The 22992-nt window shown below is 40.4% G+C and overlaps 1 protein-coding gene across 1 annotated transcript; it reads left to right on the top strand.

The window, feature by feature from the left end:
• Positions 1–19272, top strand: LOC308703381 (E3 ubiquitin-protein ligase TRIM39-like). Its single transcript, XM_081386821.1, has 7 exons — positions 1–242; positions 9127–9683; positions 10589–10684; positions 11143–11376; positions 13054–13204; positions 18185–18211; positions 18331–19272. Exons 2-7 carry the CDS (start codon positions 9129–9131, stop codon positions 18882–18884), a joined length of 1617 nt encoding a protein of 538 aa, XP_081242947.1. The 5' UTR covers positions 1–242; positions 9127–9128; the 3' UTR covers positions 18885–19272.
• Positions 19273–22992: the final 3720 nt, after the last annotated feature.

The following is a 22992-nucleotide window of genomic DNA, read 5'->3' as shown; positions in this document are numbered from 1 at the left end:
GAATTGGCGGCAGAATGAACAAATGAAAAATCAGAATGATGACTTCTCTAGTAAAAGTCACGTCTATTAACCCTCTACAGCACAGCGCTGAAAGTTTTCTTAAGCTCTATGTTCAGTATGTTTCTATAAAGATTGCAACCAATTAGAATGGACAAAAAAATAATCAAAGAGCAGTGTAATAACGTGTGGGAGTCGAGCAGCATTTGAAAGCAGGATTTGAGAAGATTTGATATGAGAAGAAAGTAAGTTTATTTGCTTTAGTAATCTTATTTAAAATGACATGAACTGTACATAAAAACGTGTGTGTGAATGAAGGTATAGAGAAGGTTATATGAAGTTTTTTTATTTATTTTGCATGTTCAGTTCATTTAGTCTTTCCTATTGTTGCCTCAGTGCAACATTGTGTGTTAAGGGGTACTTTTCAAGGATGTCTTTGCTAACAATGTGTTTGGACGTTATCACATATTATCACGTATTAGTGCACAATATAAGCTCTAAATATAGTTAGCAGATTTCTTGACATTTTTTTAAAAGATTTGTGATTTTGTATTGCTCTCTTACCATTTTCTTGTAATATGTCAATTAATCATTAGGCAACGAAAAAATGTTCCTAAATGAACCAAGAAATGATGTGGAACACATTTTTATCATGTGCCATCAATGTGTGCAGTAGAGGGTTGAACAAAACTGACACGTGGTATTTACAGATGTTTATTTAGTGGGTTATTTGTTTGAAAAATACACTTTCACCCCTTTCTGTGTTGTCTTTTATTTATATATACATACCTTTTCATGATTGTATAATATGGTGTTGTAAAAACCAGTTACATTTGCTGTACAGTTTCTGTATTTAGATTCTTCTTCTGCAGCCTAAATAGATCTAACTACAGCACATGGTCTCAGACTGGCAGTCAGAGGCGGAGCTTATAGGCTCAGTGAGGTTAGATTTAGAGGTGGAGGAACTTCCTGTCAGAAACTGCTGTCTCACAAGATGACTGCATGTCATCTTCTCCTCTTATTGTTACTTGCACTTCATGCCACATGTTTAGCATAGCCTTCACCGTCAGCACAGGATTTACATGTGATAAATGCAGGGAGATAGACAAGTTGACGGGGAAGATTTCAGAACTAGAGACACGCATCCAAGCTTTAATCAAGGTTAATTGTAAGGGCGTAAGGGCTTTAGATACTGCTTTGGATGCGACTAGCTTAGTGAACTCTTTACATTGTTCAGTTCCGGCTGAAGTAGAGCCCGTGCAGCCAGGGCAACTGGGTGACGGTGAGATGCTGTAGTCGCGGGACAAAACACCGCTCTTCCGTTCCGATTACAACTTCAAATAGATTCTCCCCTCTCAGTGAAACACCCACTGAGAATCCTGTTGATTGTGCCCTAGTTATTGGCGATTCTATTACACGGAACGTGAAAATAGAGACATCAGCCACCATAGTCTCATGTTTGCCGGGAGCCAGAGCACCTGACATCAAAGCAAATTTAAAAGTGCTGGCTAATGCTAATCGTAAATCCTCTAAGATTATTATTCATGTCGGCATTAATGATGTTCGACTCCTCCAGTCGGAGATCACTAAAATTAATGTTAAAGAGGTGTGTGAATTCGCAAGTACGATGTCAGGCACAGTAATTTGCTCTGGCCCCCTTCCTGTTCGCAGGAGTGATGAGATACTTAGTAGATTGTCCTCACTCAATGGCTGGCTGTTTAAGTGGAGTCTGCAAAATAATATAGAATTTATAGACAATTGGAAAAGTTTTTGGGGCAGACCTGACCTGTTGAAAAGAGATGGTATTCATCTCTCCTGGGATGGTGCAGCTCTTCTCTCTAGTAATATGGCACATGGGGCCCTATTTTAACGATCTGAAACAAAGTATCAAGCACGAAATGCAAGTAACTTTGTGGGCGGGTCTCGGCGCTGTTGCTATTATACCGGCGGGATAAATGACTCTTGCGCCCGACGCAAATCTAAAATGGGTTGGTCTGAAGTAGCTTCATTATTCATAGGTGTGGTTTGGGCGTAACGTGAAATAAACCAATCAGAGCGTCATTTCACATTCCCTTTAAGAGCAGGCGTGCTTGTTCTATAGCGGATTCCTATTATAACGGCGGATTTGCCAGGCGCACGCCAGGAGCGGTTCAAGGCCGAGGAGACCGACGTTCTCGTCAGGGACGTTGGGGATGGAGAAACACACCCAAATTAACTTCGGTTAAACAGGCATATGATAATTTGGGTAAATGTGTAAGCTAGATGTATGCTTTTATAATAAAATATCTATCTATCTATCTATCTATCTATCTATCTATCTATCTATCTATCTATCTATCTATCGTAATAATGTATGATTTGCAAAAATGATAACTGCTGCGTCTGTGTGTAGATGAGAGAATCAAAGTGTATGCGCGTTGAGCACATACTGTTTTTTTTTTCGGCCAGTGGCGGAATTGTTTTCTAAACCTGCAAAATAGCATGAGGGAACGTTTGCGCCGGAACACGCCTCCTCTTTGCACTGAACCGCACCGGGGAGCGCAAGTGTATTTCTTAGTTAACCGACGTGCGTCTGTGGAGGGAAAAGTCCGCTTTGCGCGGGTGCAAAATAGGAATGATACATGCGTCGGTGTACAAAGTCAATTGGGCTGGGTGCAAGATAGGGCTCATAGTCTTAGAGCTCAAACATGAATTGGGGCTCAGGTCAGGAAGCAGACAGACTGGCTAAATTGACCGTCTGCTAGCTGTCTCACGTCACCAAGGTCAGATAAATCCCATCACATAGAGCCTCTTTCACCTAGATATCATCATATAGAGATTGTGTCTGTTCCCCGAATTAGGACATACAAAAAACTTCCAAACCCAAGGGTAAAAATGTAATTGATGTTCAACAAATAAAAAAACAGATAAAATACAAATGAGCAAATGATAAAGCTTGGGTTGCTGAATATTAGATCCCTTACTTCAAAAGCACTTATTGTTAGTGATATGATTACAGACTATAATCTAGATGCGCTGTGTTTGACAGAAACCTGGCTAAAACCAAATGATTACATTACTTTAAATGAGTCCACCCCGCAAGATTACTGTTATAAACATGAACCTCGTCTGAAAGGCAAAGCGGGAGGTGTTGCTGTAATTTATAGTCATATTTTCAGAATTACTAAGAAGTCTAGTTTCAAATATAATTCTTTTGAAGTGTTGGTGCTTAATATCGCAATATATAGTGTAAATGACAAATCACATTTGAGATTTGTGCTGGCTACTGTATACAGACTTTACCACAGAATTTGCTGACTTTCTATCAGAGTTAATTTGGCTGCAGATAAAGTCCTAATTGTTGGTGATTTTAATATACATGTGGATAACAAAAAAGATGCATTGGGATTGGCATTTAATTAATATTAATAATTTTAAAATGTATTAATAATCTTCCTGATAAGTTTCATCATCTCAGCATCCCAGATAGCTTAGAAGAACTTGATATTGCGACAGAAACTTTTAACTCTCTCTTTTCCAGCACTTTAGACACAGTTGCTCCGATGTGCTTAAAGAAGATTATATACATTCCAACGTCGTGGTACAACGAGCGCACTCGGGCCCTTAAGAGAGCAGCCAGAAAATTGGAGCTCAACTGGAAGAAAACAAAACTAGAGGTATTTCGCATTTCATTGAAAGAAAGCTTGATTGCATACAGAGAGGCCTTAAAATCTGCTAGATCTGCTTATTTTTCAACCCTATTAGAAGAAAATAAACAAAACCCTAGGTATTTATTTGAAACGGTGGCTAAACTAACGAAAAATAAAGCTTCAATCCCAGAAGTTTCCTATCAGCACAGCAGTAATGACTTAATGAACTTCTTCACTTATAAGATTGATAATATCAGGGAGAAAATTATAACCATGCAACCGGCTACTGCAGTATCGCATCAGGCAGTGCATTATCGTCTCCCTGAGGAAAAATTTGATTCATTCATTGCTATAGAAGAGAAAGAATATCGCTAAACTCGTTAAATCATCTAAATCGACAACATGTATGTTAGACCCTATACCGACTAAGCTACTGAAAGAGATGCTTCCAGAGGTCATAGATCCTCTTCTTAATATCATTCATTCATATTTGTCATTAGGATACGTACCAAAAACTTTTAAGCTGGCTATGTTTAAACCGCTTGTTAAAAAAACGCAAATAGATCGTACAGAAGTAGTCAATTACAGGCCGATCTCGAATCTACCTTTTCTGTAAAAGATACTAGAAAAGGCGGTATCCTCACAACTATGTTCCTTTTTAGACAGAAATGATATTTGCAAGGATTTCCAGTCAGGATTTAGACCGTACCATAGTACTGAGACAGCTCTCATCAGAGTCACGAATGATTTGCTCTTATCATCCAATCGTGGTTGTACTGTATCTCGCTATTAGTGTTACTCGATCTTAATGCTGCATTTGATACTATTGACCACAACATTCTTTTAAATAGACTCAAAAATTATGTTGGCATTAGTGGAATTGCATTAGCATGGTTTAAATCATACTTATCTGACCGTTATCAGTTTGTAGCAGTAAATGAAGAGATGTCTCATCGATCACAGTATGGTGTACCACAAGGCTCAGTACTAGGACCGTTGCTTTTCACTCTGTACATGCTACCCTTGGGAGATTTCATTAGCAAGCATGGCATTAGTTTTCACTGTTATTCTGATGATACTCAGCTCTATATTTCTTCATGCCCTGACGAAAATTACCAATTCACAAAATTAACGGAATGCATAGCTGATCTAAAAAATTGGATGACTAGTAATTTCCCACTACTTAATTCTGAAAAAACAGAGATTCTAATTATTGGACAAAAAACGTCCTCACGTAATAACCTAGAATACTGTCTAACACTTGATGGCTGCTCTGTCAATTCTTCGTCGGTTATGAACCTGGGTGTGCTCTTGGATACCAATCTTTCATTTGAAAGTCACGTGTCTAGTATCTGTAAAACCACATTTTTCCATCTTGAAAATATATCTAAAATACGTCATATGCTATCATTGACAAATGCAGAACAATTAGTTAATGTGTTCATGATATCAAGGCTAGATTATTTTAATGCTATTATGGGTGGTTGCCCTGCACACTTAATACACAAACTACAGCTTGTCAAAAATGCAGCAGCTCGAAATCTTACTAGAACCAGGAAGTATGACCATATTAGCCCTGTTCTGTCAACACTGCATTGGCTCCCTATTAAACATAGTAAACATTCTAAAATATTGCTGATTACTTATGTGGCAGGATAAGTGATGCTGCCCTTCTATTGGCTCTGGTTAAGTGTGGCTTTTGTTTGTTTTGCTTCCTGGCAACATTATCTTTGTTTTGTTTGTTTTGCTTCTCGCCAACATTTTATTAGTTTTGTTTGTTTTGCTTCCCGGAAACATTTTCTTTGTTTTGGTTGCTTTGCTTCCCGGCAACATTTTCTTTGTTAATGTGTGTCTCTTCCCTCTATCTCCAGGAGCCAGTGAGGACTAGGTGTGGAGCAAGGGAGGCTAGCTGCTTCATTCAGTAGTGTGTGCTTCACCGTGTGCTGTGTGTGCTGACAACACTTCTTTATGGTGTGGGCGATTGATGTTTGATCTGTTGTGATTTGAGGTGGGTTTGGACGACCTCCTGAGTTGCAGCCGGCCTGCCTTGTTCCCACTACGCCTGGCCCTGGAGACTTATTTTTGTCATGTTGGGAAATTCCTGAGAGCGAGAATTTGATTGACGCTGTTGATTTTATAATAAAGTGTATTTTTGTATTCTTCCTCACGTCTCACGTCATCTCTGTCTTCAAATGGTAAAACTTACCTGTATGTCCTTATTGGGAGTTATTTCCCTGGCTCTCCACCAGGGTGGCGTAGTCGGATTAATTTAATAGTGAATCACTTTACCCTCCACTCGAGTCTTGCCACATTTTGGCATAGTCGGCAGGGTTTACCGGGTAAGGCAGAGATTATTTTAGGTGAGACGTGGGTGTAATTCTGTGTTTAATTTAATATTGGTTTGTTTTTATTTCTTTTTTCTTTTCAGAAGCAAAACAGCAGCGTGTGTCTCGACCTTGTGAGCAAGCTGTATTTCTCTCTCGGTGGCCCTTTCTATTTTTTGGGGTGAGTGCAGCTAGGACCAGTATGGAGGACAAGATGCAGGAGTTGCGAGAAATAGTGGCTTTGTTGAGAGCAGATAATGACTGTTGTTGTCGTGAACATGAGCAGGTGCCAGGTGAGCTACCTGGTCCTGACACTGTTCCGGTGGTTGCCCCCGCAGCAGTGCCTGACCCTCCCTAGCCAGTCGAAACTGATTTTGTCGTGCCGGAACGCTTTGTTTGGGTTCCCGGGGACAGACAATGTCCAAAATTTAGTGGCAAATCTGGCACCGGTATTGACGAGTGGGTGGAGGAGGCTGAGGCATGCATGCGGGCTCGTTATTTGTCTAAGGCGGACAAAGCGTTTTTTTTTTCACTTCGACCACTTGGAAGGTGAAGCACGGGAGGGGATTAGGCACTGTCCCAGTGAGGAACAGGGGGATCCAGATCAGGTTATCACGATTTTATGTGAATTGTATGGTTGCTCTCAATCATTTGTAGCACTTGCAACAAGTGTCTTTCTCTTGTGTTTTTTCGTAGTGTAGCCGTCATGGCAGAGGACTTGTAACCAGTATCTCTCTCGTGTTTCTCGTTGTGTAGCCGTCATGGCAAGAGGACTTGTAACAAGTATCTCTCTCGTGTTTCTTGTTGTCTAGCCGTCATGGCAAGAGGACTTGTAACAAGTATCTCTCTCGTGTTTCTTGTTGTCTAGCCGTCATGGCAAGAGGACTTGTAACAAGTATCTCTCTCGTGTTTCTTGTTGTCTAGCCGTCATGGCAAGAGGACTTGTAACAAGTATCTCTCTCGTGTTTCTTGTTGTCTAGCCGTCATGGCAAGAGGACTTGTAACAAGTATCTCTCTCGTGTTTCTTGTTGTGTAGCCGTCATGGCAAGAGGACTTGTAACAAGTATCTCTCTCGTGTTTATTGTTGTGTAGCCGTCATGGCAAGAGGACTTGTAACAAGTATCTCTCTCGTGTTTCTTGTTGTGTAGCCGTCATGGCAAGAGGACTTGTAACAAGTATCTCTCGTGTTTCTCGTTGTGTAGCCGTCATGGCAAGAGGACTTGTAACAAGTATCTCTCTCGTGTTTCTCGTTGTGTAGCCGTCATGGCAAGAGGACTTGTAACAAGTATCTCTCTCGTGTTTCTTGTTGTGTAGCCGTCATGGCAAGAGGACTTGTAACAAGTATCTCTCTCGTGTTTCTTGTTGTGTAGCCGTCATGGCAAGAGGACTTGTAACAAGTATCTCTCGTGTTTCTCGTTGTGTAGCTGTCATGGCAAGAGAACTTGTAACAAGTATCTCTCGTGTTTCTCGTTGTGTAGCCGTCATGGCAAGAGGACTTGTAACAAGTATCTCTCGTGTTTCTCGTTGTGTAGCCGTCATGGCAAGAGGACTTGTAACAAGTATCTCTCTCGTGTTTCTCGTTGTGTAGCCGTCATGGCAAGAGGACTTGTAACAAGTATCTCTCTCGTGTTTCTTGTTGTGTAGCCGTCATGGCAAGAGGACTTGTAACAAGTATATCTCTCGTGTTTCTTGTTGTGTAGCCGTCATGGCAAGAGGACTTGTAACAAGTATCTCTCTCGTGTTTCTCGTTGTGTAGCTGTCATGGCAAGAGAACTTGTAACAAGTATCTCTCGTGTTTCTCGTTGTGTAGCCGTCATGGCAAGAGGACTTGTAACAAGTATCTCTCGTGTTTCTCGTTGTGTAGCTGTCATGGCAAGAGAACTTGTAACAAGTATCTCTCGTGTTTCTCGTTGTGTAGCCGTCATGGCAAAGGACTTGAAACAAGTATCTCTCTCGTGTTTCTAGTTGTGTAGCCCTCATGGCAAGAGGACTTGTAACAAGTATCTCTCTTGTGTTTCTCGTCATGTAGCCGTCATGGCAGAGCAATTGTAACAAGTGTCTCTCTTGTGTTTCTTGTTGTGTTGCCGTCATGGCAGAGCACTTGTTGCAGACGACCTCCTGAGTTGCAGCCGGCAACAGACACACTCTGTCAGTTCAAAGCTAGACTAAAAACACATCTCTTTGACCTAGCATACACATAACACATTATAGACTTCTATAATTCAAGGTTAGGCTGCATAGTTTAGGTCAGCCGGGAACCGGGAACACTTCCCATAAATCCTGATGTACTTGTTACATCATAAGAAGAACAGCGTCTACGCTAATATTAGTCTCTCTGTTTATCTCGAGGTTAGCTGCAGTCTGCTGGATCCCGGGCGTATCCAGATCTGATGAAGGACCTGCGCCTGGACGCGACGACAACACAGTCCTGAAGTGTCAACTAGTCTCTCCCCTGTGAAGGCCTCCTTCCCTTCTCTTTACCTCTGTACAGATAAAGCTTTGTCGGGATGATTCCGGTTCGCGTGGCTACGCGGAAGCGATAGAAATTCTGAATTAAAATTTTTAAGGCCAGACAAGTTGTTTGTTGAGGGTTGGTTTGTAGGGAAGGACTACACGCCTGCACACATATATATTCAAATGCACATACTTATAGACTGAACTCATAATGTGCATGTGCACGCCATCAGCGTTCTCACGGGTTCACGTTTTTGAAGTTTGCGCAGAAAGAACTTAGAGTTTTCTGTTAAAACAGTGTTGTGTTAGTGGTCGCTAAGTTAATAACCAATGATCGCGGCGACGGAAGTGAATCAATCATAACTAACTTTAGCTGGACAAAAACTTTATTCTTGAGCTGCTGTAAAGCCAAAACAATCTCTGTTACTTTAATTTCCTATTATCAATGTAAAGCCGATTTGGAACAATCTACATTGTTAAAGCGCTATATAAGTGAAGATTACTTGACTTGACTTGACTTATATGCCAGTTTATGGCACGTATAGCGGCTTTGACTGCTGGACAGTGGTTCAAAGTACAGATTTTAGTTATAATCATTTTTAACCATGCAACATACATTTTAGAACACAAACTAATTTACTCAGTGAACAGTTCTTGCATTATGAAAGTTGCTCTCTTCAGCAATGCAGATGATATATTGTCATCATTACTTATCTTTTCAGCCATGGCATCCTCCAGTGGTCCATCACTAAATGAGGAGCTCCAGTGCTCCATCTGTCTGGAGGTGTTCACTGATCCAGTCACCACTCCATGTGGACACAACTTCTGCAGAACCTGCCTGAGCAAGAGCTGGCCGAACTCACATACCTGCTTCTGTCCACTCTGTAAAGAAAAATTCAGCAGAAGACCTAAGCTCAAGATTAATACAACACTCAGAGAAGTTATGCAACACTTTAAGGAGAAACTCAATCTAGGAGAAACTGTGGTGTTCTGTGATGTCTGTGATGGAAGAAAGCAGAAAGCAGTGAAGACCTGCCTGACGTGTCAAAGCTCTTACTGTGACTCTCATCTGGAGCCTCATCGCAGAGTCCCACGTCTAAAGAAACACACACTGATCAACGCTGTGGAAAAACTGGAGGATTATATATGCCAGAAACACGAGAGACCTCTGGAGCTGTTCTGCAGAGATGACCAGACGTGTGTTTGTTTGTCCTGCACTGAAGGAGAACACAGGACTCACAACACTGTTCCTATAGAGGAGGAGAGTCGAGAGAAGAAGGCAAGAGTTACAAACAAAGCACTTTAAACACCCCATGAAATCCCTATCAGTCAGTCACGTTCGACGTTACATCGGACTGAACTGACGTATAGGGATCGCCTGAGAGCCCAATCACCATCGAGTGGTAACAGAACAAGCCAATGCACATTGGCGAAAGAGATTTGCATCGCAAGCCACTTCCAGCTTCCAGTTACATAAGGCAGTGTGCAAACTCACACATTAAGCTTATGCTTCGGAGCAGAGCAGATGTTGTTTCACTCTGCTCTTCAATCATCGTTCAGTGAGTGAGTTGTTCCTTTGTTGGTGTGACACTCCTGCCGGGTGAATCCCAGCATCTCATTCGGGGCTCCAGCAGAGGACCGGATGTCGAGTGGAATCCTCCAACCATGTCCCGCGGCTGGATTACTGGGAACGTCGAACGTGACTGACTGATGTAACCTAGACACCTGTACACAACGCCTGTACTTCCGCTGAAACGGCCGGGATCCCGTCTCAGCCCCTCAGCAGAAAACTTAATGTCAGAGAGAGAAGCGGAGAGTGGCTTGCAATGCAAATCTCACATTAACTTGTTCTGTTACCACTCAAAGGTGATTGGGCTCTAATGCGAGATCGCAATACATCAGTTCAGTCCAACGTAACATCTCCATTCCTTTCTTCAGGGAATGGGTGTTACATTAGTAACCTAGACATTTTCTTTCCTGTGTCTTGACATGTTGAAGAACCTTTCATTACATCTGATAAAAGCTGATTTTGTCACTCTCAAAACAGTCAGACATGGACTAAAAGATTCAAACTATAATTTTGAATTCATTTGATCTTTAAATGGTTGTAAAAAAAATAAGATAGTCAGAAGATGGAAAGCTATTTTCAGTGATAAATGTGTCTGTGTTTTTCTCTGTATGTAGAATCAGCTGGTTCAGACACAGACAGACGTTCATCAGATGATCCAGGACAGAATGAAGAAGATTCAAGAGATCAAACATTCAGTAGAGCTGAGAAAGGTTTGTGCTTCGATCAACCCGAGTTCATATCCTGACTCACGGTCGTTTCCGATCCCCTTTTCACTTTGTGTTCACTCTCTAACTATCCTAGCAAAAAAATACATTTTAATTATATGCATCATAATAGTTATTTACATATAGTTAAATCTATTTAATAAAAGCGTTGAATTAAATTGTGAGTTCTGCCATCATCTAGTAACCCTCATGTTGCTCCAAACACATATGATTTTTTCCCATAGAGCACAAATCTGTTGTATGAGTTCTATTGGAGTTCTTCAACAGCTCGTCCTCAAGAGCAGCATGCAAAACATTATTTTGTGTTACACTGAAAATCACACATTTCAGGTGACATAAGGCTAATTAAAGATGATAGAATTTTCATTTTGGGGTGAACTATCCCTGTAAATAATATGTGAATACGGAATAGATTAACAATTAGAACTGTTCTCCTTCATCAGAGAAACACAGAGAAAGAGAAATCCTCCAGTGTTGAGATCTTCACTGATTTGATCCGCTCCATTGAGAGATGTCAGTCTGATCTGCTGAAGATGATGGAGGAACAGCAGAAAGCAGCAGAGAAACAGGCTGAAGATCTCATTAAAGAGCTGCATCAGGAAATCACTGAGCTGAAGAGGAGAAACACTGAGCTGGAGCAGCTCTCACACATTAGAGATCATCTCCATCTCATACAGGTCTGTCAACAATGTTAAAGGACAAACAGTCTGTTCTGTAAGGTCCACCCAATTGACCCAACGATGGTATCCAATGGTGTGGCTGAAGGTTTTCTGTGTGTTCTGTCCAGTGGATTATTGGTAATTTATATTTATCTAGATATTTTATTATTCTGTTTAACTCTTTACTTTAGATTGTACTTGTTCATTCGGATTCCAATGTTGTTCAGAGTCTCACACCGGCCGTTAACGTGAATCTCACGGTCACAAACTCGCCAGTCTGATCATTAGTCAGAGCAGAGGTTATGACTAATACTATTTGATTATTCCGTTTGGTCCCTTACAGCCGCCTATATAACAACATAGTTAAAGCTCAAACAATAACCAGAGGTTATGGCTAATACTATGAAGTAATGTTGCTTGCTATTATTTAAATTGCATTTTTGTCTAGCCCCCTATAGTGAATGCAACTATATAGCCACTTAACTAAAGTCAAACAGTTAGTCAGACATCTAGAATCTCACCTGATGTGCTACATGCTCAATCTAACCCGAGATCTATTACGTACTCAACCCTGGACACAGATTAGCAGAAACATGGATACAACATAATCTAGTAGAGTCAATAGTTTCAAAGTAGGACAGAATAAAATTAGACATAATTTCTTTTTAGTCAGGTAAATCTATAATGGCAATTACATAATCATTTTGAAGATAATCAATACAAAACATAAAATGCTCAGAAATAAAGAGTAAAATATGCATACCTGACATCTGAAAGATACATAATGCTGAGTGTATGGAAGACCTTCAGCATTACAGGCTGATCTGAATACAGAATCACTCTGAGCCGTTTGCAAAATTTCTTTAAATACTCAGAACAAGACAAAACATCCTCCAAATGGAGGCACGAACTAACAATTGAAATTTGCATTAATCAAGATCCCAGACTTCGGTAGTTTAGACCTTATTGAGGACAGAAGGTAATTTGCATGAAATACACTGTTAAAGGGCTCTCCCTCCACAGTAAGCAAAGTATTTCTAAACTCTCTAACTTGTAGCTTTTGGTCTATTTCTCTGGACTTGAGACCATTGTACCAATCACACTGAAACATTTCAAATGATACCAAACATGACTGTAAATTCACTTGCATTGACAGAACATTATATTTGTCATGTAATCATTCTGATTGAACAGAGTGAAGGGAAGAATGGGTGAAGGGAAGGGATAAATTGTGAAGAAAGGACAAGAGTGAAAGAAGCTTTCCCACATATTCACTCTGTGGGGTGTGGAGACGGATGCCGGCATGTGTTTGTTTCTTGTGCTTGAGGATGCGTTTACACGACACCGATATGCTGAAAATGGAGAAGTTTTTCCTTTGAGTTTTCTTCGACACCATTATCAAAACAATCCTCATTCACACGGATCCGCCAAAGTGACTAAAAACCCTGTATTCTTCTGCCAGGCAATTAGATGACGATGAAACACTGTAGACTGAACATAAGACAATGCTTTTTAATAGTGACGATATAAGCAATTCTTCCTGTAATCAATCAACTAGAGGAAGTACGGTGATATCCATCCATATTCATACAGAGGTTTTGCCTCAACTGTGTTAGAAAGCTCCTGTGTAAAACAAATTGAACTGCTTTAAAAATAATGATCATATTTAACAGTCTTCTCTCTCTCCTGCTGTAGATGAGCTCATCCCTGAACACTCGTCCACACACCAAGAACTGGACTGAAATCAGGATTGACTCTGATGTGAATGTGAACTCTCTGAAAAGAGCTCTGACTAAACTGAAGAAAACTCTAGATGAGACACTGAATGAAAAACTCACTCAAACTGGTATGTGAATATTGTTTATGCAGCAGTATAATCATAAAATAAGAAGCAGACATGCGAGTGCAGCTCAGCAACTGTATTGACAACAGAACAGCCAGAGAACAAGGCAAAAGCAATCGACTGCCGATCGCACGATTCATTACATTCCGTAACATCCCCCTTTACAAATATAACTTCCCTTCTAAAATAAGAAGTAAATAAGAACAAAATACTATATAAACTTTAGACCACATAACATTTAAAGCAACTGCAATAAACTTCAAATTAGGCACTAATGACCTGAAGTATCGCTGACTGTAGAGTCCTTGTTACACTAACTGTTCTTTTCCTTTCCAAAAACTGCCACAGCAGCATTTATAACCTATTACAAATCAAGCCTCTTGGGTGGCTTGGACAATCGGCCAGCCCTAGTGTAAGTGTGTCCATCTGATGATGAGGGTTTGACAGGGCCAAGTGAAGCCTGTGGCATGGGCTTCGCAGGAGGTGAGTCAGCGGATGGAAGGGCCTCTGCAACAATCCCTTCCAGCATAAGAGGCAATTCGGGTTCAGTACTGTCCAATGCTTGTGTGGTGTTTGACTCTGCCGTTCTTAGGTGCACTCTGTTTCGTCTATATAGGGATCCACCCACATTCACAAGATAAGAGCGCATGCCACTTTCATCCATAGCGCAGGGTTTTCCCCTGGAAGGGGCTTCATGCGTATCCTCTCTACCAAGGGTCAGTTCCTTCGTGCATAGCTTTGTGCCGAAGGTTCTTAGCAATCTTGACGGCTGACTCAGCCTTTCCATTTGATTTAGGATGTCTTGGTGAAGAAGTGACATGCTCAAATTCCCAGCTTGAGGCAAAACGCTTAAACAGAGCACCAAACTGAGGGCCATTATCTGTGATCACTCTATCTGGCTGACCATGTCGAGCAAACTGAGCCTATCAGTGCTTAATGACCGTCTCTGCAGATAGATCAGTAAGCAGTTCAATCTCCCAAAAATCTGAGAAATGATCCACAATTAGAAGATAGTCCTTTTGCCGGTGACTAAACAAGTCCATGCTGACGATCTGCCATGGCCTGCCTGGGTTGTCATGAGATAGCATGGTTTCCTTCTGTTAGTTGTTCGCAAATTCAATTCAAGTCGAGCAGTTACTCACCAAGTCTTTGATTTCTGCTTGCATACTAGGCCAATACAGTGTGTCACAGGCTTGACGATAACATGCGTCACCTCCTATATGGCTTGAATGTATGCGCTTGAGCATCTCTGGACGTAGTGACTTGGGGATAATAGCTTACTGTCCATGGTACAAAATACCATCTTGCACACTAATTTCATCTTGATAAGGCCAGAATTCTCAGATGATGTGTGTTGTTTTTTCTTTCTTATCAGGCCAGCCTGCAAGGACAGTGGCCTTAAGGGCCTGTAGTGCATCATCTCTTTCAGTGTGCTCCCTGATTGTCTTCAGCCGCTGGTCCGTCACATTCAAGAATTCTGCTTGGTTGATGAGTTGTACATCATCTTGCTCTTTCTGCAGATGGCATATGGCGTGCCGCTGGTAAACTGATCCCTTGCCTGTACAGTCAGCAGCGGCCCTGCTCAACATGTCACTGATGAACATTTTAGGCCCCGGCTTGTAGACAACCTTGAGACTGTAGTTTTGAAGTGTCATGAGCATGCTTTGAAGTCGCTTGGGTGCACTGAGAAGTGGTTTGCTGAATATAGTGATCAAGGGTTTGTGGTCAGTCTCTGCTGTGACCAACTCTCGTCCGTACAGGCAATGGTGAAATCTTTGGCATGCGAAAACGATACTGAGACACTCTTTCTCGATTTGAGCATAATTTTTTTCTGTGGGAGTGAGGGCTCTTGAAGCGAAGACGACAGGCTGTCCTCACCCAAGACATCACCCAAGACCACTCTGGCTGGAGTCACTTTGTACTGTGATAGGCTTAGTAACATCATAATAGCGCAGCACAGGCATCGATGTGGCCATGGATTTAAGCTTGCGAACTGCATCGTCATGTTTGTGTAGCCAGTGCCAAGGTGTGTTTTTGTCTAGCAAGCGCCGAAGTGGCTTGCAAACAGTCGATAAGTGGGGCATGAACTTGGCTAAAAAATTATTAGCAAAGCCGATGAGACGCTGCACACCTTTTGCATCTGTGGGGTTTGGCATGTCCATGATAGCCCTCACAGGCTTCAACTTCACTTCAGTGACCTTGAATTTCAATTTTTTTAAGCAGAGTCGTAGCTTGACCTCTCTGCAACGCTCCAACATGGCCCGAAGCTTGAGATCATGATTACTTTCAGCTTGCTGGTCTGTGTCACCGCAACCAACAACAAGAATATCATCAATCCCCTTTAAACCTGTTAACAGTTCATGCTGTTTCCGCTGATACACCTCAGGTGCCACTGAGACACCAAATGGGAGCTTTAGCCACCGTTTCCTGCTCCATGGGGTCCAGAATGTGGTCATGAAGCTGCTCTCTTGGTCCAGCTTGCACTGTAAGAATGCATCTTTGGTATCAACCAAGGTGAAGATCCTTGCTTTAGGCAGTTTGTATAGCACATCCTCCAGAGTTGGCATTATATAATGAGAGCGTTTCAGAGCTTTTTTCAGGAACATTGGGTCCAAGCAAATCCTCAGCTTGTCTGTTTTTTTTACGATCACCATGTTGCTGATCCAATCTGTTGGCTCTGTAACATCTGCAATATGACCCTATGCCTGATACACATCCAGTTGGGCTTTGATGGCTGCTTTCATAGCGGTTGGAACATTCCGGGGGGCACACTGTACCGGTGTAACACTGGTATCCAGCTCAAAGTGGACCTCACCAGGCAGAGATTCCACAGGCAAGTTGAACACATCACTGTATGTGTCAATTAACTGTTCCTTAGTCAGAGGCTTACACCGTTCATGTTCCATTTTGAGCATGTCATCTGGGATTGTAAACTGCATCAGACCTAGCTGTTCACAAGTAGATCCTGAGAGAAGTGGACTTTGATTTGTCTCTACTATCTCAAATGACAGTTGATATCTCTCTCCTTTGACCAAACATTCTGTTTCAAAAACACCCATGGAGTCCAGCACCTCGCCTGAGTACAGCCGTAATATGACGTTACTGGGGCGGAGTGGTGTGTGCGGTGCCACCTTTACTTTATCCTTGTAGCTCATCACATTGCATGTTGCCCCTGAATCTAACTGACAACGCAGTGACTTGCCATGTAATCGCAGGAAACAAACCATTTCTTCCCTTTCATGTGCACCATGCTAATGGACTCAACTGTGTAAATATCCTCATTACTGCCTCCACCCGGCACCTCCGTGGAATATTCCATGCAGTGAAGCTTTCCCTCTGTAGATCTGCTTTTGCTTTTAAGGCACACTTTAGCAAAGTGATTGTCAGTTCCACAGAGTCTGCATGTTTTGCCGTATGCTGGACAATGATCCCTGCCTCTTGAATGCACATTACCACAATATCGGCATGTCTTGCTTGTGTCTAAGAGTCTTGGTGATTTACTCTGCTTCCACTGGTTAGGCTTGAATGGTTTCCTAGCAACAGCGTGAACCGTTTCGGCTGGGGGCATGCACTTCATTTGTAATGCCCAGTACGATTTTGTCACGAATCATTTCATCCTTCAATCCACCATAATCACAAGTTGCAGCTTTTTCTCTCAATCTGGTCACAAAATTATCTATGGATTCCCCTTCGTCCTGTCTACTACAGCCGAACACATACCTCTCATAAATTACATTCCTGGCAGGCTTGAAGTATGCGTCCAATGCATCTAGGATGGTTTTAATGTCTATTTGTTGTGCGTCTGTGAGATTCAAATTGTGCCGGTGAACATGTCTGCATTCAGATCCCATCATAGGCCTACTTCTCAACGTGGCAGCCTGGACCTCCCTGTTCTTTTCAGCCATATTACACATGATATTTTTTGAGTAGTTTTTAAGGCTTGATTTCTTTAATGAAATCTACCTGAATAAATAATGTAAAATCTCCTAAATTATTTAATATATATGACACAATGAATTTAATATAATTTAATCATAAAAAATTTTTCGTTGTGAAATGTGTTTTTGTTTTATTTTTATTTAAGTTGGCACTCAAAAGTGTGTGATTTTTAGTGAACGGAAATGACCTGTTTGAAATGGACTTGTATTGTATTTGACAGTGATCCTGGTTTCTCCAAAGGTTTTTTTTTTCTTCTTCTTCTTTTTTTCTCCATTCTGTCACTGACGGAGTTTTGGTTCATTGCCACTGTCTCCTTTGGCTTTTGGTTTGCTTAGTTGGGGACATTTAATATTCAACAATATTACTGATCTCCTGCATTGACACCATTATATGAGAACTGAACTGAGCTCAACATCACTGTTTTCTCCAGAGCGGCTTTATATATAAATTAACTAAATTAATAACTTTTTACAACAAAAAATAACTTCAATGAACTTAAGCTGGACTGTAACGCTATTTTCTTCAAGACATTTTGTTTTGTTGCATTATTTTCCTGTTATCTCTGTAAAGCTGCTTTGAAACAATCTGTTTTGTAAAAAGCACTGTATAAATAAAGGTGACTTGACTTTAAGTTGTGTTGTACAAGTAAAAGACTGTATCTGCTCAGCACAGCACAATACACACACTTGTTACTGCACTGGCATTAGCAAAGCTATTACTTATTGAACAAAGCAACATATTATTAGTACATGCAGTTATTCATAACCTATCCATAAGCTCTACTCTTCAATGGAAACTATCAAAACATCAATATAACAGAAACTCTTTCACATGTCAAACATAACTGAACATTAAACATTAACTGATGTTTCCCTTCACTCAAAAACACATAAAATAACACTTAACTTCAATATTTACTCTCCATTTCCAGCCATGTGCAAAGCATGCTGGGAACTAACAATGGTGTCTCTAAATAAAACTCACTGTTAAACTCAAACTATTGCTATAAATAATTCATCATTATATTGTCATCTGTGTCCACAGGGTTGAGGTTTGTGCAGAAGTTTGCAGGTACAGTGTGACTGACACCATTTTCTTCAATACACTACATTGTTTATAATCTGTATTATATACTGTACATCTGAAACTGTTTGTTCTGAAGTTGATTGATAATGTCTGTTCTCTCTCAGTGGATGTGACTCTGGATCCTGAAACAGCAGATCCATATCTCATCCTGTCTGATGATGGAAAACAAGTCAGTGAAGGAGACATTGAGCAGGACGTCCCAAAAAACCCAAAGAGATTTGATGAGTTTTTGTGTGTTCTGGCAAAGCAGGGATTCAGTTCAGGGAGATTTTACTATGAGGTGCAGGTGAAGGGAAAGACTGAGTGGGATCTAGGAGTCGCCAGAGAATCCATTAACAGGAAGAAGAAGACGATCACACTGACTCCTGAGGATGGAGTCTGGACTGTGGCTCTGAGGAACGAGAATCAATATAAAGCTTGTGAACGTCCACCTGTCTCTTTATCTCTGAGAGTGAAACCTGAGAAGGTTGGTGTGTTTGTGGATTATGAGGAGGGTCTGGTCTCTTTTTATGACGTGGAGTCCAGATCTCATATCTACTCTTTCACTGGTCAGACTTTTACTGACAAACTCTATCCATATTTCAGCCCAGGGTTTAATGATGAAGGTAAAAACTCAAACCCACTGATCATCACTCCTGTCTCACCTTTAATGGATTAGAAAATGTAAATGAAAACCAAAAAAGAGTTTGCACAAACCAAAATCAAGTAGATTTTACCAGAACACTTTATAATAATACAGTAATAAAGAACTTAAGTCATTTACAAACTATTAGTTTATAATGAATTAATAGTTAATAAACTGTAGTAAATACATTAATAAACTATATACAAATAGTGAGTTCTTCATTCATTGTCAATGTAATTAACAAAGTGTTATTGTAATTCACTCATATTTAAAGAGTTAAATAATGAAAAATGGAAATCTCTTAAGCCATTTTCTCTCTCTCCTCTCCAGCTGTAAACATTGAATTACTTGTGAAATATTGAGGTTCTTGTTTTATATTGTAATAACTGCAGCATCTGAATAAAGACAAGTGTTCAATTCTAAAACTGATTTTGAGTATAATCTAAACTGCTTGCTAATATCTGCTCACAACGGCATTTGCATTTGACATTGCATTTGTAGGGGAAAGCAACCGTTCCGGGAAAGCTGTAGTTTTAGGTTTGACATTCGCTACATATTCGCCGAGGCTGCTAAAGACACCGTCTGCAAATTCCTCTCACAGTCCAAAAATATAAACGTATAATCATTTATTCCAAAGAACGATATTTACAAGGTTATAGTAAATGCCTACAGACTGACATACTGCATGAGCTTCTGCCAATATATGACTTGTAAATTAAAATAATAATAATAATAATGAATTTCTGTAACTCACCAAAAGTGTTTTTCCTCATGTTCCAAAAGTTGTAGTCAGGGCTGTAGACATGGTTTAATAATCACAGAGGTCCCAAATGTGAGCTAGTTAGGGGGGTTCGGGGGCATGGTCCCCCGAGAAAAGTTTGAGTTCTAGGACCTATACAGAATGTGCAATTTAAGACTTTTAAATTGCACATACTCAGGAATTGAGTTCCCCCCCTCCCCCCTCCCTCCCCTATTTTGTTTGTTACACAGTACTTAAAAAAAGTGTAAGGATCTACACATTGAAAACAAGCACACAACTGCATGCCCACATTTCGACCCCAATTGGTTAACAGGGCTTTAAACTCACAGTTTCACAATTGTCAGTCAGGCTACTCAGTTCCCACCACATTAAGGTAATTGACCATTGATTTAAATAAACATATACAGAAAAAATAAAAAAGGAAACAGAGAGTAAATTGTAAAATAAAAAGGAATCTCATACTTCGGGCAATACTTTGAGATTCTCAAAACATGTCACAAAGGGTTGCCATTTTAAGTAAAATTTCTGGACTGACCCTTTCAACGTGAATTTAACTTTTTCTAGTTTAAGAAAAAATAAAACATCCCTTAACCATGCAGCCACCGCTGGTGGAGTAGCGGATGTCCAAACCAATAAGATTCTACGACGGGCAAGAAGTGATGTAAAAGCGATAATGTCCGATTGGTCCCGGGTTAAAGTTAAGGTCTCCTTTGGAATACCAAATATTGCAATCAACGGACAGGGCTTAATTTGAATTTTTATGACTTCGGATAAAGTTTGAAAAACAGATGACCAATATTGATTTAGACAGGGGCACAACCAAAATGTGTGTTAAATCAGCTGGAGAGAGGGAGCATCTATCACAACTCCCGTCCGTTCCTGGATATACAGTGCAATGCATAAGTGAATACACCCATGCTAAAGTTGACTAAAAAGAGGAATAAAAAATCATATTTTGGAAATTGAACTTAATGCCTTAATTTAAAAAATTAGGAAAAATCCAACCTTTAAGGACACCAATTTTCTTTGTGAATGAATAATGTATCGTAAATAAATAAATGTTCTTCCTTAAAATACATGGTGCATAAGTGAGTACACCCCTATGTTAAATTCCCATAGAGGCAGGCAGATTTTAATTTTTAAGTGTTTTTAAAAAATTTTTTTTAGGATACTATGCATCCTGATAAAGTTCCCTTGGCCTTTGGAATTAAAATAGCCCCACATCATCACATAGCCTTCACCATACCTAGGGATTGGCATGGGGTACTTTCCATAAGATCATCTCTCAATGCAAATCAAACTAGCTTTTAGGCTAACTGAAATAAAACCATGCCAATCTCTAGGTATGGTGAAGGCTATGTGATGATGTGGGGCTATTTTAATTATTTTAATTAATTGGTAAGAGCCACAGTTAGTAGGATCCTTGTCCTTTTTGAGGAGTAGTGTAATCTTAGCTTGTGTGAGGGTTTGGGGCAAGGAACCGTTTCCCAATGATTCGTTAAATACTGGGGGGGGGGGGTTTGCAGTTTGCACGTCTCCGATGGCTGCAGCGATCTCTGTCAGTGCAAGAGGTTGATCTAACACTTCCCTGTCTCCAGGCTCAATAGTAGGTAATTCTAAATTATCTAAAAAACTGTTCATATTCGTAACATCTGATGGTAATTCAGATGTGTAAAGTGTAGAGTAAAATGTTGCAAAAGTATTATTGATTTCCTTTGGGTTGGTGACTATGTTTTGACCCTGATCTCTCACTTGGGGTATAAACAATGAAGCAGCCTGACGTTTCAGCTGGTGAGCCAGCAATCGACTAGCTTTTTCTCCGTACTCATAGTAAGTGCTCTGGGTCCGCAGTAATAAGTATTCAGCCTGGTTGGTGGATAGAAGATTAAGCTTAGACTGTAGAGCTATCCATTCTTTATATAATTCTGGGGAGGGGCTTTCAGAATATTTGTGGTCTAAATTAAAAACTAAATCCGTCAGGTCTTGTATTTGTTTGTGGCGTTCCTTATTGACATGTGCTACATAGGAGATAATTTGTCCTCTTAAGTATGCTTTTAAGGTTTCCCAAAGTAGGGAATATGATATACCTTCCTTCTTGTTTACTTCAAGAAAAGTATCTATATTAGTAGCCACATGTTCGCAAAATTTCTCATTTGAAAGCAGCAGCGAATTAAGTCTCCAGAAGGATTGCTCTCTAACGTTCAAAGTGAAAGAAAGGTCTAAGATGAGTGGTGCATGATCTGAAATGATGATGGCCAAGTATTCAACCGATTTCACTGCAGGGATGAACGAGCTATCTATAAAAAAGTAATCTATCCTTGAGAAAGAATGGTGAACATGAGAAAAGAAAGAGAATTGTTTGGAGGTCGGATTTTGAAACCTCCATGGGTCTACACAGCCATTTTGTCTCATAAAGTCTGAAAAGACCCTCGACATTGCAGAAGGTGAGGTAGATTTAGGGCTAGATTTATCGAGCAATGGGTTAATTGTACAATTAAGATCTCCTGCAAGGATCAGTCTTTGTGTATCTAAATTAGGGAGAGATGACAGAAGCTTATTGGCAAATTCAGTATCGTCCCAGTTAGGGGCATACACATTTACCAAAAGAACAGGTGTTTGAAATAGGAAGCCCGAGACAATGACATATCGACCATTCGGGTCTGCAATAATTGCATTTAGTGAGAATTGAATTCGTTTATTAATCAAAATTGCCACCCCTCGTGATCTGTTATTAAATTTGGAATGGAAGATATGATTAAGCCATGATTTACAGAGTCTGGTGTGATCTTCTAGCCGTAAATGAGTCTCCTGCAAAAACAAAACATCAGTTTTCAATTGTTTAAGATGGGAAAAAATCCTAGAACGTTTCACAGGACCGTTCATCCGCTTAACATTCCAGGACATAAACCTAACTGCAGCTCCCCCTACTGGGCGTGTACCGCCTGCGTTATTTATCATAGGAGACATCCAAAATGTGTATGATTAGCCTGAACCACATTATGGAAGTGCATTTGTGGTCATAAGTGATGTCAACACACACTGCATGCAGTTGTGTAGAAGTAAAATGAAATGGTAATAATAATCAACTAAAAATACAGTTTAACATAGCTGTGTGCATCCTTAGAAGATAAGGTTTTGCCATGTAAATAAAATGTTCCCCAGTTCTCATGAAACTTAAGTTGAAATAGAAGAAGAAAAAAAAATCCCATTGAACACCCCAAACCAAGATCTTCTTCCCCAAACAAAGAAAACCGCAGGAATTCCCAGACGGAAAACTTCCAAGACATCTAGCGTTGTCTATAACTCCTATCCTAACTTGAGGATGGCTCCTCTCTCAGTAAGTGATTTGTATTCTACCTATATACAATTATCTATTCGGCT

This window comes from Scardinius erythrophthalmus (assembly GCF_964197995.2).
Source record: "Scardinius erythrophthalmus genome assembly, chromosome: 15".
In the NCBI taxonomy this organism is placed as follows: Eukaryota; Metazoa; Chordata; class Actinopteri; order Cypriniformes; family Leuciscidae; genus Scardinius; species Scardinius erythrophthalmus.
This window is presented reverse-complemented; position numbering and strand designations above follow the sequence as displayed.